This window comes from Lithobates pipiens, unplaced genomic scaffold (genome assembly GCF_037356315.1).
Source record: "Lithobates pipiens isolate NorthernLeopardFrog02 unplaced genomic scaffold, aLitPip1_a1.2 Scaffold_22, whole genome shotgun sequence".
NCBI lineage: Eukaryota > Metazoa > Chordata > Amphibia > Anura > Ranidae > Lithobates > Lithobates pipiens.
Genome location: NW_027507784.1, coordinates 112,200,536 through 112,218,703, shown reverse-complemented (window position 1 = coordinate 112,218,703; position 18,168 = coordinate 112,200,536). Strand labels below are relative to the sequence as shown.

General features: G+C 41.6%; 1 protein-coding gene across 2 annotated transcripts in view; it reads left to right on the top strand.

Annotated features, from left to right (window-relative positions):
* CCDC141 (coiled-coil domain containing 141) overlaps nucleotides 1-18,168 on the top strand; it is a 232,130-nt gene that overhangs the window by 93,734 nt on the left and 120,228 nt on the right. For both annotated transcript variants that reach the window (XM_077448107.1, XM_077448106.1), the window contains exons 4-6: nucleotides 341-443; nucleotides 5,520-5,773; nucleotides 12,639-12,758. In XM_077448107.1, coding sequence (XP_077304233.1) covers nucleotides 341-443; nucleotides 5,520-5,773; nucleotides 12,639-12,758 — 477 coding nt within the window. The remainder of the gene's footprint in view (nucleotides 1-340; nucleotides 444-5,519; nucleotides 5,774-12,638; nucleotides 12,759-18,168) is intronic.

Genomic DNA, 18,168 nt, shown 5'->3' with positions numbered 1-18,168 from the left:
GAGACCCACCAAGAAGATGGAGGCTCCATACACAAGGGGACATCGGTCAGGTCAGGTAAGTGACACATAATGGACTACTATGCGATGCATAGTAGTCCATTATGCTTTACCTTTGCAGGGAATCAAAGAGGAAGTAAACCCATTAGGGTTGAATAGTCTGTATATTATACAGAATGTATTCTTAAAAGTAAGTAGATAACAAGATTTCTATGATTTCGTGTATGAAGGTGAATTTTTTGCAGTAGTTTTTAGTCTATTGAACAGACAAGATTTTATAAGCATTTGTTCATGCAGTTTCTCATCATTTTTCAATTTATGCTCTTTGCTTCTCTCTTTTTAGTTTGCTGATGCAGTTGATAATGCCGAGTCCTTTCTCCAGAATATACAAGAAACTGTCGACAATATTCCAGAATGCCTGCAACAGTACCAACAGCATACAAAAGGTAAGGGATGCCTTTAATACAAATGTCCTTCATGTATAAAAGCTATTGAGTTCAAAGAAAACCTGTACTAAAGCAAATATGAACATGCCTTTGCACATCTCTACTTTTGAAAATGCTAGTTACCTATCTCTCATAATGGTCCAGTAGATCTAGTCCTTTATTTGTCACTGCAATTACAGATATGCAGATCAGGAGTTCTGACTTGTTCTGGGTCAATGACTCAAAAATATTGAAACCACAAGATCAGAAAAATACCTCGGCAACCAGCATTTCCAGAGACTCCATATTAATCTTAATATTGAGTGCCTTTAAAATAAGTTTTTCCACTTTACATATTTTCTGCCAAGTGTGGGTAATCTGGCAAGCATGGCAGAAAGCCATTCAATAAATATAATTACAAATGAAGGAAAACGAAGGTTACAAGATCGCCACAAGAAAATAATAAAAGAAAATACAGTGCACCTATTAAATTCTTTATTAATTTGGTCTGATCAAAAAATCATTATTAATGTCTTAAATAACCAGGCCACCTCTATACATTCAACCCTCCAATACAAGCCATTTAAATGCCCCCCCCCCCCAAAAAAAAAAGCACCAGCTGAACCTTATTGTCTATGTAGATGTGGCTAGCTATATGTACTTCTGACTATAACAGTAACTTATGCTGAACTGATGCAAACAAGGTAAAGGGTCCAATGCAGTAAAGTTATATTACCAAACATACAAACATATACCCCCTCAAAAATCCCCAAATAAGGTAGGATGCCAATCATATTCCTTGCATAGTAGTAGTAGTAAAAAAACAAACATAAGTGAGCTACAAGAATGCAAGTAAATGTAACAGGATAACCTCCAATTCTCAATGTCCATGAAAAAATCATTCCAGTGGCGTCCCTCTCGTGTTTCTGTTTATTAAACTCAGCAGCAACAAAAAGTGTAGCTGCTGACTTTTAATAAACACAGATCACCTCAAACTTACAAGTGTTGCACCACGGTCTCCTCCATGGGCATCCAAAATCCAAAGATTCCTTATCAGCCTACCCCACTACCATGTCACATCTGTGGCTCCCATTCAGTGCACATGCATTCATTTCATTTTAACCCAGGCAAAATTTGTACCTTCCTGTCCAAGCTATACAGCATTTACTGTGAGACCAATTAAATTAATTATCTACAATGCATAGAACCTTAGGTATATTCACAGATACTGGCTAATTTTTATGTTGATGTATAATACCAATTTTTATCTCAGTTGATGCCATCACTATCTCTTATACCATGTACACACGATCAAAACATTTTGGATGTGAGATTGTTGGCGGAAAGTCCGACCGTGTGTATATTCCATCGGACATTTGTTGTTGGAATTTCCGCCAGCAAATATTGGCTAGCAGGTTCTAAATTTTTCCACCAACAAATAAATGTTGTCAGACTTTGTGATCGTGTGTAAAAAAGTCAGTCGGACAAAAGTCCACGCATGCTTGGAATCAAGTACGAGCCGGAAGCGATCGGTCTTGTAAAACTAGCATTCGCAATGAAGATATCACGTATGTCTTGTACGTCACTACATTCGTAATTGTTGGCCAAGATTTGTGTGCCCATGTGTATGCAAGACAAGTTGGAGCCAACATCTTTCGAACAAAAATATACGTTTTTTGTCAGAAAGTCCGATTATGTGTACGGGGCATTAGAGTTGTCACACATGGCCCAAAACTTCCAGACAGAAAATAATTTGAGCATCGTTTGTGGCAATCAAAAAGCTCATACAATCAGGAAGGAGCGCTTGATCTTTACACCCCAATCGCATCAGCTGTGAGGCCCTGGTGTGAGACCCAAGCTTTTGTTGGCTTAGCTTAGGTACGTTTGCTGTAAATTCTCCACTTCATAATGATGGATCTCTACACCTCAATCACATTAGCTGCAAGGCACCAGTGTGAGACTCAAGCCTTTGTTGGCTTAACTTAGGTACAACGTTTGCAGTAAATACTCCACATCACAATGATGGATCTCTACACCTCAATCACATCAGCTGTGAGGCACCAGTGTGAGACACCAGTGTGAGACCCAAGCTTTTGTTGGCTTAGCTTAGGTACAACGTTTGCAGTAAATACTCCATCAAGATGAGGTTCCAGATAAAAACAAGACATCTTTATTTTTAACATCAGGCTAAGCACACAGTAATGCTGGATAACTGACGCATTTCAGCTAGAGTGGGTTTAGTCATAGCTAATAACTATGATGTGGACTATTCAAATTCAAGCACTTCAGACAGAAAACAACCACTTCTGACTTCTTACTGTTAAACATAAATATTTTCCAACAAACTGGGCTTTTTGTGAAAAAAAAAATGTTCTCCATATGTTTTTGGACACCTCTACTGCTGAAATAACAGCAATATGCTTCTAGAGATTTTTTCGGTTTAAATCAGTTAGATTAGACTAACATACACGAGAAAAGGCAGTTAAGGGCAATCACAATGCAGGAAGCATAGTCTGTACACATAACAAGCAAATATGATTACTCTGTATGTGTACTGTACAACTAAATGCTGCCAACAGAAAAGTTATAAAAATTGTATTTATTAAATAATTTGATCACATTTATATACATTCAAAACATAAAAAAACTTCTTTCTATGCTTAGTTTAAGGATAACTGTTAGGCCGCGTACACACGGGCGGACTGTTCGCCCAACCTTGTCCGCTGAACAGTGTTTGGGCGGACAGTCCGCTCGTGTGTGGGCTTTCAGCGGACAGTTTCAGCGGACAGTTGGACGGACAAAGTCTTTCGGAAATTCCGAAAAACTGTCCGCTGAAACTGTGTTTGAGCGAACAGTCCGCCCGTGTGTGGGCTTGTCCGCTGTACTTTCGAAATGAGCGGACTGTTCCCGCTCGGAAAGTCCGCCCATTTCGAGCGCGTGTACAGGTAGGCGGGGCCCGCGAAGGAGACGTCGCGGGCTCCGCCGCCTGGAATGGGCTTAAAGGGGAACCCCAACGCCGAAAAAAATCGGCGTGGGGGTTCCCCCAAGTCCACACCAGACCCTTGTCCGAGCACGCTACCCGGCCGGCCAGGAAAGGGGGGCGAGCGAGCGCGCCCCCCCTCCTGAGCCGTACCAGGCCGCGTGCCCTCAACATGGGGGGTGCCTTGGGGAAGGGGGGGCCGCGCGGCCCCCCCACCCCAAAGCACCTTGTCCCCATGTTGATGAGGACAAGGGCCTCTTCCCGACAACCCTGGCCGTTGGTTGTCGGGGTCTGCGGGCGGGGGGCTTATCGGAATCCGGGAGCCCCCTTTAAGAAGGGGGCCCCCGGATACCGGCCCCCCACCCTATGTGAATGAGTATGGGGTACAATGTACCCCTACCCATTCACCTGTGAACGAAAGTACAATAAAAAACACAACACAGAGAAAAAATATTTTATTGCACAGCCGGGGGTCTTCCGTCTTCGGGGGTCTTCTCGCCGGACTCCTCCGCTATGTGTGTGTAGCTCTTTTGCTAGCGGAGGAGTCCGGCTTTCTTCCTCCCCGCCGCCGGCCTCTTCTCCCGACTTCGGGGGTCTTGTCCCCCTCTTCGGTTCTTCTGCCGGGCCACCGCGCCTTCTTGTAGCTCTTTTACAGGCGGTGGCCCGGTCTTCTGTCGCCGCTGTCGTCGCCGCCGCCGCCGCCTTCCGTTCTTGTTCTTCTTCTTGTTCTTCTTCTTCTCCTGGAGATGTTGACTCGACGAGCTCTCCGGCCGGAATGCCAGAGCCGCGCTGTGCGGTCACTTATATAGTGACAATGGGGCGGTGTCACATGGTATATGTCACATGGGTTGGTCACATGGTGACCCCGCCCCCTTACGATGTCATAGTCCCCATGTGACATCAACCCATGTGACCAACCCATGTGACATATACCATGTGACACCGCCCCATTGTCACTATATAAGTGGCAGCGGAGCGTGTCCCTGGCATTCCGGCCGGAGAGCTCGTCGAGTCAACATCTCCAGGAGAAGAAGAAGAACAAGAAGAAGAACAAGAACGGAAGGCGGCGGCGGCGGCGGCGACGACGGCGGCGACAGAAGACCGGGCCACCGCCTGTAAAAGAGCTACAAGAAGGCGCGGTGGCCCGGCAGAAGAACCGAAGAGGGGGACAAGACCCCCGAAGTCGGGAGAAGAGGCCGACGGCGGGGAGGAAGAAAGCCGGACTCCTCCGCTAGCAAAAGAGCTACACACACATAGCGGAGGAGTCCGGCGAGAAGACCCCCGAAGACGGAAGACCCCCGGCTGTGCAATAAAATATTTTTTCTCTGTGTTGTGTTTTTTATTGTACTTTCGTTCACAGGTGAATGGGTAGGGGTACATTGTACCCCATACTCATTCACATAGGGTGGGGGGCCGGTATCCGGGGGCCCCCTTCTTAAAGGGGGCTCCCGGATTCCGATAAGCCCCCCGCCCGCAGACCCCGACAACCAACGGCCAGGGTTGTCGGGAAGAGGCCCTTGTCCTCATCAACATGGGGACAAGGTGCTTTGGGGTGGGGGGGCCGCGCGGCCCCCCCTTCCCCAAGGCACCCCCCATGTTGAGGGCACGCGGCCTGGTACGGCTCAGGAGGGGGGGCACGCTCGCTCGCCCCCCTTTCCTGGCCGGCCGGGTAGCGTGCTCGGACAAGGGTCTGGTGTGGACTTTGGGGGAACCCCCACGCCGATTTTTTTCGGCGTTGGGGTTCCCCTTTAAGCCCATTCCAGGCGGCGGAGCCCGCGACGTCTCCTTCGCGGGCCCCGCCTACCTGTACACGCGCTCGAAATGGGCGGATTTGCCTCCGCCTTACGTGGGCGAGTCCGTTCATTTCAAAAGTTGAGCGAACTGTTTGCCCAACCTTGTTCGTCAAACAGTCCGCTCGTGTGTGGGCAAGTCCGCTCATGCAAATTTTGAGCGGACTGTTTGATGAAACTGTTTGCCGAACAAGGTTGGGCGAACAGTCCGCCCGTGTGTACGCGGCCTTATACTGGTAAAGTTTAGGTAGATGATATTTAAAAGATTAGGAATGCACTAAAATACACAAAAAGGACTTTTTTGAAAGTTCACTTTTTTCTTTTAAGCTGTTTTAGAGCGATCGCTCGCCTTGCTGAACAAAAGCCAGGAAGTCACTGAATTCATCCAGCAGTTCACATCTCAGCAGCCAGTTTCAAACTCAGAGATGATAAAGGGGGCTCGCTGCAGCTGCTCCAGAATTGAAGACCTTCTGGAACTGCTACAAGACAGGAGGCGGCAGCTAGATAAGAAGATGAGGCAGAAACGACAAAGTCTGGAGTACGGCTTGCAGGTCAGCCAGTGGCACCAACAGAAAGACAAGGTAATGGAGTGAAGCACACACACACAGCACCTGTTTCCCTAGGTCAGAGCCGTGAAGCCAGTGTCAGCTCTCGGCATGTTGTTTTGTGGGAAGAAAACTATTTACCCATCTGTGGCTCTGCGTACCTCCCTGCACAGTGGCACGTAAAAGACCTTAAAATGGTTGCCATCTGTTATCAGTATGTGAGTTTGGCCTTAATGGTATGAATTACTCACTATAGAAAGGATTTCCCGAACACATTTTTTAAATGTATCTGGTTTCTCAAAGAAAGTTTATATTTGTAAAACAAAGTTTTAGAATCTATTCTGCATTCGTGCTTACTAAAAAAACAACTCTTTTCAACAAGCAAAATCAGTTATTGAACTGTCTATGCTCTACATTTTATTAATTTATCTTTAATCCAAATATATAATCCACTGTAAACTGTAAACTGGCAGGCTATTCATATTGTTTCTTAGAGGGCCTGCGGCCTCTTATTACATGATTCTGTGATGTGCAGGCTCATCACAGAGGGAACACAATAGCGTTGATGCACAAATTTAGAGTCTTTTAGAAAACAATGGGGCCTCAAACTAAATTGTTTTAGCAAGTAGATATGCCTATTGCATCTGTATCCCCCCCAAGTCAGTTTTAATGAAAAGTGTTTATGTATAACTGGAATGTACCTTTCGAAGAAATATTTAATTTCTTAAGTTAAATGGGTTTTAAATTAAAGTGTAACTAAAGCCAAACTTAGTTTTTTAAATTTGTCGCTATAGTAATAAATGGTTAAAACCGCTACCCCCAACACACAACAGCAAGTAAAAGGAAATTTCTCCAAAGTAAGAAAAACAGATAGTAACCAGAGCAAGTGTCCCCAATAGAAGATATTTACTCTATTACCGGTCCAGTGATTCAAATTTTGGATTTACCCACACTTTCAGTCCTGGTGATTTTACTACTCTGGACACATAGGGGTTGATTTACTAAAGGCAAATAGACTGTTCATTTTCCAATGCATTTGCACTCTTCACGGAAATTATCCATAGAGCTTAGGGAATGATGTGAAACTCTCCTGACTTCCATCATCCAAATATGCACTGCCGACCCCTCTCTCCAGGCCACCCCCTATATGCAATTAATGGATTCATGCACAGCATAATTCTATCCATGGCTGACGCGGCCAACCTCTATTCATGTGTCCGGCCCCTTTCAGTGCACCAGGCGCATGATTTACAGCGGCCAGGGTTTTTTGTTGAAGCACCTGATCAAAGCCAGAGGGAGGAAACATAAGCCCCCGTCACGGCTGCCCTGAAGACCTGTGGAGAGCAGGAGGGTTAAGTGCTACTGACTGACCGACCAAAGGAGGGGTTGGGGGTGGCATACTGTTTGCTGCCCCCCCAAAAAGAAATATCCACTGCCCGCCACTGCAATCACGTGCAAGCAAAAATACTGTTTTTTCTTTGCACATAATTGGGTATTCTTTGCAAAGTGAAACTTCACCACATTCATTAAGCTCTGGGGTAAACTCCTTTGCAGAGTAGAACCTTCACTTGCAAAGTGAACAGTGTTTTTGTCTTTAGTAAATCACAATAAAGAGGGTGAATATCCTCAGTGGGAATACAGATGGCAATAAAATCTGACAAAGTTGCTAGCTCTTCCCTACTCTATTCAAAACGTGAATAAAATATTTTGGCCTTAGATACACTCTAAAGCTCAACTCTGGGCTTGAGTACATACTCCCACCCCCCTCCCCATCCTTTTTCCTTTTACTGAATTTATTAAAGTGGTATCAAACCCAAAAGCAAAACTTAATATGTTGCTGCAATTTGTAACCAGCCAGTGTAAAAAGCCATCACAGTCTTCAAAGATTGGCTTCCATGCTGCATCTTACTCAGTGAACTACCAATGTAAATGTCCATCAAGTCACCCCTAGCTCTGTTCCTCTACTATCTCTCATTCTGGGACCTACAAATGTGAAATTCGGTCACAGTCTCTTATAGATCAGTTTCCTTGCTACTATTTACCCTATGGCCTATAAGGCCACTACACAGACCACTGAAGAAAGAAATACTTAAGCCTCCTACACACGGTACGATTGTTGGCAGGGGATTGTCTGTTGACAGACTGTTGTCCTAAAATCTTACCATTAGTACTCTCCTTTTGACAATTGTTGTCCAACTTTCTGCCAAATGTTGGATGACAGGCTAGTAAATTTTCAACAGACAACGGTTTGACGTCAGATCTTCGTATGGTCAGTACACAAAAGTCGAAAGTACAAACAAGTATTCTCGGAATTAATGCTCACCAAACACGAAATTAGCAGAAGGGGCCCAAAGGGTGGCACTCAAGAGCTGAAATTCCTCGTAGTACCTCACTACGTTCGTGTTTATAGCGTGACAATTGTGTACCATTAGTATGCAAGACAAGATCCTGGCACACTCCCTTTTGACAAAAATCAGACGTTCGGTTGGCCAGCAATCGTACCATGTGTATGAGGCTTAAGTGGCATAATTCTCCCAGAGCAAACCTAAAATGTACCTGACTACATATCAAGAGCTGATTTGTAATGATAAAAGGTTACATTTAAAAAACAATATCTATATATATAGTGACATGTCAGAAATGAATTTGTGCAGGCTTGTAAAGTTACTGGTATGTCTGCTTTAAGATGAGCCGTACGAAATAAGCACAGCAGGTAACAGACATAAGAACCATTTTGGAGACTTTGCGAAATGCCATTTTTAAAAGAATGAACAGCTGCTACGCCATCCAACAGCTTGAAGGAAGTGCCTACAGGGCATGCTGTGTGCATATTTAGCTGCCAAAGCAGAGACTAGATAAACTTCTCCTATGGTTTTCATTCAGGGTTTATAACAGGCATAAAATGCCAAAAGAAGTAGAAAATATAGAGATCATATTAAGTAATCATGTTACAACCAGAGTTAGTGCTTGAACTCATTAACAATTTGTTATCTCGTAAAATGTTATTACTTCAATACTATTGGAAATTATCATCTTATGTCTTCTCTGTGAATTAATATAATTAATATTACTGATATAATAGTTTTTTTTTTTTCCTATGTAGTTAGACTTCCACAGTCTGAGTATAAAAATTCAGAGAGATGTAATAGAGGCTAGAAAAAAATGACAAAAGATGATTCAAGCCATTGTTTCATTTTATAGAACTATGTTAATTACTTTTACTAGTGACCTGTGGCAAATGTAGATTTATTTACGGCTTCTTAACCATGTAAAGGGAAACTACAATGATTTTGGATCCATTTTATTTTAATTATTTTGCTATATGTGCATATGTCTATTATATAATTTTTTTTATATATGTAGACAAATGTAATTTTATAAATAAACCATTAATATATGAAAAAGGATATATAGAGCACTGTGGGTTATCCAAATAGACAGACAAAAAACATTATAATTGTTTCATTTATTTAGTCCTTATCAGAATAAATTAATGACATACTGTACATTCCTCTTAAAATAGTGACAGATCCTTTAGAAATGTAGGGAGATAGAGCTTTTGGGCCAAAAAGACATGTACAATTAATTCGTTTTCAGGCAGTATAGTGATTTTTCACATTAAGTTAACTCCTCCCTTTACGTTTTAGACCAAAATAATATTGTCAGGAGGAATAGCCATCTTCTGACAGGTACTGTATGTCTTCTTTAGTTGAGGCTTTGAAGTTTTCCATCCATTGTTTCATCAAAGTATAACCCCCCCCAAAAAACAAAAACAAACAAACTGCTGACTGTTCTTTTGAAAACTGGAGTACTAACAAAAAATGAAGAAATGTCTGCTTTTTTGAAACTAGTTGCTTGGAATTGGTTGTTCAAAATAAGTGACCTAGAAGCTGTTGCTGCTCGAAGTAGCATGTATAACTAAAAATATCATAGCTCATAAATTTAATTTGAAGGGATTATCTGGGTAAAAACAAAATACAGATACAAAAATACAATACAGCTCTGCAGTGGCAGTGGCAGAACACTGCTTGTATTTTCATTGCAGCAGAGCAACTGAGTTGTCAACTCAAACAGGTCAGAAGCACCCTGGATAAAAGTATAAATCTCTTTAGAGTGATGCTTTAAATATTTTCTTTTTAATTTTATATATAGCATTTTTCATTTACAAGTATGGTGGACATATGACATTGTTGCCATTGAGTATTATGTTTTTTTTAAATGATAGCATAGCAGAAGCTGTTTACCTACAAACCCTTGGTCTCTGATTTAAATCATGTATGTCACCCATCTAAACTGAGCTGGCAGGGAGAGGGGTGAGGCACATATGAGATCAGGGGTTGTTGCTTGGAGCAACAGGTATCACATTTAGTGAGCAGCTAAAGTGAAACTCTGGACAAATAACATTATAATGTACAACCAAACAAGTGATACACCTAATTCCAAGTTCAGCAACCAAACCTGTGTCACCTCTCAACCTGCTCATTAGACAATAAGTCAGCAACATCACCCTGTCCAAAGAGAAGAAAAATAGTCCTGGAAAAAAGAATAATTATCTTGACTTGTATCACAATAATGGCTGGCCAAAATGACAAATCCTTAGGCGTGTAAAACAGTAAACATACTGTGGGAAATGTATCAAAACTGTAGCAGACAAAATCTGTGCATGACAACTAATCAGCTTCTATCTTCCACTTGTTTCATTAATCATTTCGGCCCCGGAAGGATTTGCCCCCTTAATGACCAGGCCATTGTTTGCAATATGGCGCTTTGTCGCTTTAATTGACAATTGCACGGTCATGCAACGCTGTACCCAAACAAAATTGATGTTCTTTTATTCCCCACAAATAGAGCTTTCTTTTGGTGGTATTTGATTACCTCCATTTTTTATTTTTTGCGCTAAAACAAAAAAAGAGTGACAATTTGGAAAAAAAATAACAATATTTTTTTACGGGGTGGCACAGTGGTGTAGTGGTTAGCACTCTCACCTGGCAGTACAAAGGGTTGCTGGTTCAAATACCAACCACAACACTACCTGCCTGGGGTTTGCATGTTCTCCCCGTGCTTGCGTGGGTTTCCTCCAGGTACTCCGGTTTCCTCCCACACTCCAAAGACATGCAAGTAGGTCAATTGGCTTCTGTCCAAAATTGGCCCTAATATATGAATGGGGACCTTGGATTGTGGGCTCCTTGAGGGTAGGGATCAATGTGAGCAATGTACAGGAATAGGGAGAATTGTAGACACTCACTCAGGTTGAACTGGATGGACTGGTGTCTTTATTCAACCTTACTAACTATGTAACTATGTAACTATTTTGCTATAATAATTATTCCCAATTTTAATCAAAAAAATATTGAATATTTTTGGTAAAAAAAATCACAATAAACGTATATTGATTGGTTTGCACAAAAGTTATAGCGTCTACAAAATAGGGATAGATTTATGGCATTTTAATTTTTTATTTTTTTTACTAGTAATGGTGGCGATCTGCGATTTTTAGCAGGACTGCGACATTGCGGCAGACAGATCGGACACTTTTGACACTTTTTTGGGACCATTGGCATTTATACAGCGATCAGTGCTATAAAAAATGCACTGGTTACTGTGTAAATGTCGCTGGCAGGGAAGGGGTTAACACCAGGGGGCGATCAAGGGGTTAAATGTGTTCCCTCATGTGTGCTTCTAACTGTTGGGGCAGTGTACTGACTGGAGGAGGATACATATCGCTGTTCCTACTTACTAGGAAAAACAGATATGTCTCTCCTTTCCTGTCAGAATGGGGATTTGTGTGTTTACATACGCACAAATATCCGTTCTGGCTCTCGTGCCCACGAGGCGCGTGCCTGCTATGGCTCTTAAAGGAAAACTATAAGCTAATTGTTTGCCATACACAGTTGCTCCAGTTTTAGTAAATTCCCCTCATAGTTTTTAAAGAAATTTCCAGGTATAAATAATTGTACATTGTTAAATTGGTCCACAGTACACTGGTTACATCATCACCCCACTTTTTTATCTCATCCAATCAGAGAACACTTTGCATTAATTTAGCATTTTCTGAATGGCGTTGCTGCCAAGCTGCTGACCTGTGTTCACAATGTAGCAGGGCAGCCACTTGGCAAAGCACCCAGAAGCAAGTGCAGATCACTGGTGGTGTCTACTTCAGTAATTTCCACCTTCCAGGGGTATCAACCAAGTATGGTATTTACATAGGTACACTGGTCCGAACTGGACCAATGTAACTATGTATAAAATATCCATGCCTGGAATTCATCTTTAAGCTGCATGTTTAGCTGTTTGCTTTGAGTCCACTTTTGGACTGATCAAGCATGCTTCTCATGCTTGACTAATCCAAAAGTGGACTCAAAGCAAACAGCTAAACATACAGCTTAAAGATGAACTCCACGCATGGATATTTTATACCTATTTGCATTGGTCCAGTTTGAACCAGTGACCTATGTAAATACCATACTTGGCCGAGCCTAGAGCTCTCTCTGCTTCCCTTTGCACCCCCTTGAGAGGGACCTACAATAACTTGAAAGGACAAAACTAATTGGACTTTTGGACTTATTTTGCTCTTTCCAAATTGAAGGAAGGTTTTTATGAAGATTGTACAGTAGATGTAATAAACCTGTACTTGTTAGCCATACAGTATTATTGAAAAAAATTATATATAATGGTAAGTCACTACAAATTGATTGCAGACCTGGAACTGTTGGTGTTGATGCTGTTTCCTTCATTTATATTATATCCTCAGGCTGCAATTGACCCTCTTAGAACAGCAATCAAAACAGCCCAGGGTGTGCTTAACCTAAGGGCATTCATATTCATGTTTATAAATGTTATAGAATTCTATAGGAAGCTAGCTATTTATTCATAAACTGATGGAATTTTTATTTTTCTGTAGGTTATGTGTTGGTTAAGAAAACATATGGATTTATATTTGACAAACCTCCAGCTTGGGGCATCTCTGACAGAGAATGAGGAATTGCTTCACAAACACAAACAACTTGTCCGTAATGCCACGGTGAGAGAACAATGAACTTTTTTCTTTTATATACACACAGAGTCATATCTAGCATACACTAGTTAATTACCTGGGGGTGGTTACATGGTTCTAAAATGACATCTAATGTGTTTGTTAATATATCAAATACTTTGTGTGAGGATTGGATTCACACAGGAACATGGGGAATCTCTTGGTGTTGTGGAATCACTTGACCATTTAAAACCTAACTCCAGGTTTTCATTTAATAAATAGTTTGCTTGGACCAAGTTGACCCAAAACGTATTTCCATTACTAACACGTGTGCCCTCTGTAAGCACTGTATGAACCAGTGATTCTCAACCAGGGTTCCTCCAGAGGTTCCAGGGGCTTCCTTCAGCATTCTGCAATTTCTGACTCTCAGATAAGTTCCCACTGACACCATTGATCTTTTTATCTATCTGTAAGGAGGTAAATCTTCCCAATGACCACAAGTGTTGGACCATTCTTCTCACTGACCATCACACTAATGTATCATGAGTTGTATATTTCAAATTTTTAGCAGGGGTTCCTCGAGACTGAAGAACTATTTCAAGGGTTCCTCTGTATTGAAAAGGTTGAGAAAGGCTGGTATAAACTGTAAGTAGAATCAGCTGCATACAGTACACAGTGCTGTGTTCTGGTAGCAGTACAGCAGTTGTTTGTTGCTGTTTTGCCTTACTACGTTTGAAAGTACAGATTTTAGCCCAATAAACTCCCTTAAGAAGGTTTTACACTATTGGAACTCTTTTTGTTTTATTTGAGTCATGGCTGGAATGTCACCAGATAACCAGAGTCCAAGTCTGTTGGAATTTTATGTGGAGTATGCACCATCACCGCTGCTTCCCCTTGGACCTTGCCAAAGGTGGATGCACTAAGGCTGACTTGACCTTAGTCCTAATTAGAGGGTCCTGGTGTTTCGGTAAGAGTACATCTTAACCTGTGTGTCGGTGGCTCTATTAAGGTGGAAGATTTACCTTTCCAATTTCCTTTTCTTGCACTACCTGAGGAGTTTCTATTTTCCATAGCTATTGTGATCTTAGCCTTTGTGCATTTGGACTTTATTGACCCCTCTCTTTTGTCACTTTTTTGTACTTTATTCTTTTTCAACTCAATTTTATACTCATTCGTTAAGATCAAAATTCAGAAATTCTAAAATTTGGAAATTCAAAGATTCGTAATTCAATAATTCGAAAATCCGAAGATTTGAACATTCGGAAATTCAAAAATCCAAAAATAAGCAAGAACAAAAATTTGAAAATTCAAAAACTAACTAACTAACTCATAATAACTATCTATTAATTTATAGGTATTGGAATTTCCTTTCAAATTTGGCTGTTAGTGAATGTAACAAATATGAATTTATCCAAAGTTACGAATTATCTGAAATAACAAATGCCACATCTAAATGAATGGAATGTAACAAATTAATAATAATAAATAATAATAAGAAGAAAAAGTTTTTTATTATTATTATTTATTATTATTAATTTGTTACATTCCATTCGTTTAGGTGCAGCATTCATTATTTTGGATAATTCGTAACTTCGAACAAATTCATATTTGTTACATTCACTAACAGCCAAATTTGAAAGGAAATTCCAATACCTATAATTTAATAGTTAGTAATAGTTATTATAATTAGTTAGTTATTATTTCAGATTTTAAAATTTTTGAGTTTTTACATTTTCGGATATTCATTCTTATTTTAAGATTTTCGTTATTTTGAATTTTCGCAATTTAAAAGTTTCAGACTTGATTTTTCGAGTTTCGAATTTCAGAATTTTCCAATTTTCGTTTCAGGAAAAATTTGTTAAACGTGTTTTCGTTAATTCTAATATTTCCAAATTAACAAATTTATAGATTTTTTATGAAAAACTAATTCAGAACAAAACTAATTGCACATGTCTACCTATCAGCATGTCTTTGGAGTGTTAGAGGAAACCAGAGTACCGAGAGGAAATCCATGCAGTTGAAATCCGCTGATCCCCCCCATACCTGTACCTATAATCACCTACTGCAGGATAATATGAGCACTGGACTTGTCACAAGCACTCATCAACCGTGCCAACTATGACCCCTCAACAGTCAGCACTCATCAACAGTGCCAACAGCGCCCCTCCTCTAATCAGATTAGCTGTACTTTAACGTCTATAAATAAAAAGAGATCTATAAATGGAGGATGAGTGAATGAATGAAAGGTCCCCCTCCTCCATACATAGAGTATTTTTTTATTACAGGAAGTGATAGTAAGGCTTCTATGCAAGGAGGAGGAGAGAAGAAATGACGAGCACAGTAGGCACTCTTGACGAGTGCTTGTGAGGGATTGATACATTTAGGAGATTGAGATTGATTCACACACACATTACACATTATGAGCCTAATAGAATATGTGACATAAATATGCCAAATAAATTATTAGTTTAGTAGATCAGAAAGCAGTTTAACTGTAAGCCATTACATGAAATCATTATATTGCATCCAAATAACATTTCAGTTAAAGCCAACCATTCAGTCTTACCAGACAAAGGATCTTTACAGCGTACGGTATATTCATACTATTTCTCTCTGTAGCAACTGGTAGATGTCATCATCTCTTCTTCCTAAGTAAACACACAAGAACAATCTCTGAGCAGCCAATTGTAATAAATAAAAAAACGATAGGGTCTTAGGTCGAGATCGAAGCTGACTATGAATTGGAAGGTCATTTAAAGTGATTCTAAAGGCAGAAGTTTTTTTACCTTAATATATTCTATGTATTGATGTAAAAAATCTTCTATGTGCAGCTCCCTCCCACCCCCAGCCCCATCTTATACTTGACTGAGACCCATCTCAATCCAGCGATGTGCACGAGAGTAGCGGGTCTCCTGGGTTTCTGTCTCTTCATTGGCTCACACAGCAGCACTGCTGTCAATCACAGCCAGTGAGCAAATTAGGAGAGAGCAGGGAAAAGGGGGGGGGGGGGTGCCAAGCGGCACTCTGTGTATAAAAGTATTCTGCCCATTCACAGGAGCACAGCTCAGGAGCAAGCCTGCTCGAGTACCCCCACCGCAAGCAGCTTGCTACTGGGGGCACTTGGAAGAGGGGAGGAGCCAAATGCATTGGCGAGGGACCCAAAAAGATGGGAATCTGCACTGTGCAAAACCAATGCACAGAACAGGTAAATAGAACATGTTTGTTATATTAAAAAAAATATTAAATTTAGTACCACTTTAAAGAAGAACTAAAGGCAAGACATTTTTACATTCTGGATAGAGTAATGGAGGATTACAAACCCTGTCAGTTGTTTTTTTTTTTTTTTTGCCATATGTGTCCCATTGGGGAATTATCCATTCACATCTTGTCTCATAGACAAAACATGAAAATGAAAGTGAAGAGTGAAGGAATCTCTGGCTGTCACCAGGGTCACCAGAACTAGTGTCCACATTGGAAAACGTCCCCTCTATTACTCTTCTGAGGACAACACAAAATTATTATTATTTTTTTCACTTTCAGTGATAGCGTTAAATGTGACAAATAGAGAGATTAAATCTCCCTAACAGGGGCACAGGCAGCAATACACACCTTACCTGTGTTCTAATTCCTCTTTTCTCTATTCAAAACTAAAATTTAACAAAAAAGCTTGGTTTTCTGTTAAAAAAAAAAGTTTTGTTATTTTTCACGGTTTAACCACTTCCCGACCAGCGCACGACGATGTACGTCGACAGCATGGCACGGGCAGGCATATTGGCGTTCATGTACGTCCAATATTCGTTGCCGCCGTGGCATCGGGAGCGCGCCGCCGGCGGCGCGCTCCCGCGCTGGTCGGGACCTCCGTGAGTCCGGTCGCGGGACCCGCGGACTCGATCGCCGCGGGCATCCCCGCGATCGTCTCACGGAGCGGCGGAATGGAGGAAATGCTGTATAAACAACATTTTCTCATTCTGCCTAGCAAATAGTGACGCTGATCTCTGCTCCATGTGATTGGAGCAGAGATCAGTGTACACTAAATGAAAGCCCAACCCCCCCACAGTTAGTAACACACCCCTAGGAACACTTAACCCCTACACTGCCACCCACAGGTTAACCCTTTCACTGCCAGTGTCATTTACACAGAAATCACTGCATTTATATAGCAGTGATTACTGTATAAATGACAATGGTCCCAAAAATGTGTCAAAAATGTCCGATGGGTCCCCGACAATGTCGCAGTCACAATAAAAATCGCAGATCGCCGCCATTACTAGTAAAAAAAAAAAAAAAAAAAATTATTAATAAAAATGCTATAAAACTATCCCTATTTTGTAAACGCTATAACTTTTGTGCAAACCAATCAATAATCGCTTATTGCGATTTTTTTTACCAAAAATATGTAGAAGAATACGTATCGGCCTAAATTGAGGGAAAAAAATGTTTTTTTATATATTTTTGGGGGATATTTATTATAACAAAAAGTAAAAAATAATGCGTTTTTTTCAAAATTGTCGCTCTATTTTTGTTTATAGCGCAAAAAATAAAAACCGCAGGGGTGATCAAATACCACCAAAAGAAAGCTCTATTTGTGGGAAAAAAAGGACGTCAATTTTGTTTGGGAGCCACGTCGCACGACCGCGCAATTGTCAGTTAAAGCGACGCAGTGCCGAATCGCAAAAAGTGGTCTGGTCTTTGACCAGCAAATTGGTCCGGTCTGAAAGTGGTTAAAGGAGTTGTGAACCCTCGTGCTTTTTCACCTTAATGCATCCTATGCATTAAATCGGTGTTCCACCCATATAAAAGTCAGCAGCTACAAAAAGTGTAGCTGCTGACTTTTATTAATCGGACACTCACCTGTCCCAAGGTCCAGCAATGCAGGCGAGGGAAGCCCCGCTCCTCTCCCCATCCTCTCTGTGGCGCCGGCATTTTCACTGTGGGTGCTATGGTTTTACAGCCAGGCACGCACTGCGCATTCGCAAGTGGTGCTGTGCACTGTGACTGACCAGGCAATCATCTGGGACCTGTGACATGTCCCAGATGATTGCCGAGAGGGAGGGGGAAGAGGTGAACTTCCTACTGGTGTGGCTGTGTCCCGGGAGGAAGTGGGAGCTGGATCCCTCTAAAAAGAGGGCATCTGCCCCCCCCCAAAAAAAATTAAATGCCAAATGTGGCATGTCAGGGGTTCATCTTCACTCAAAAATGGAACTTCCGCTTTAAGGTGAAAACATACCTGCCAGTGACCGGCCCCCCCAGCCCCCCCCCCCCGTTTTCTTACCTGAGCCCTGTATTTCTGTCGCCGAAGACGCACTTTCACTCTCTCCACGTGGTCCCGGCTTTTGATTAGATAGATAGCAGCGCAGCCATTGGCTTCCACTGCTGTCAATCAAATCCAATGATGCGAGCGCCGGGGGTGGGGCTGAGTCCGGCAATCGTGTCTATGGACGCAAATGCTGGATTTGGG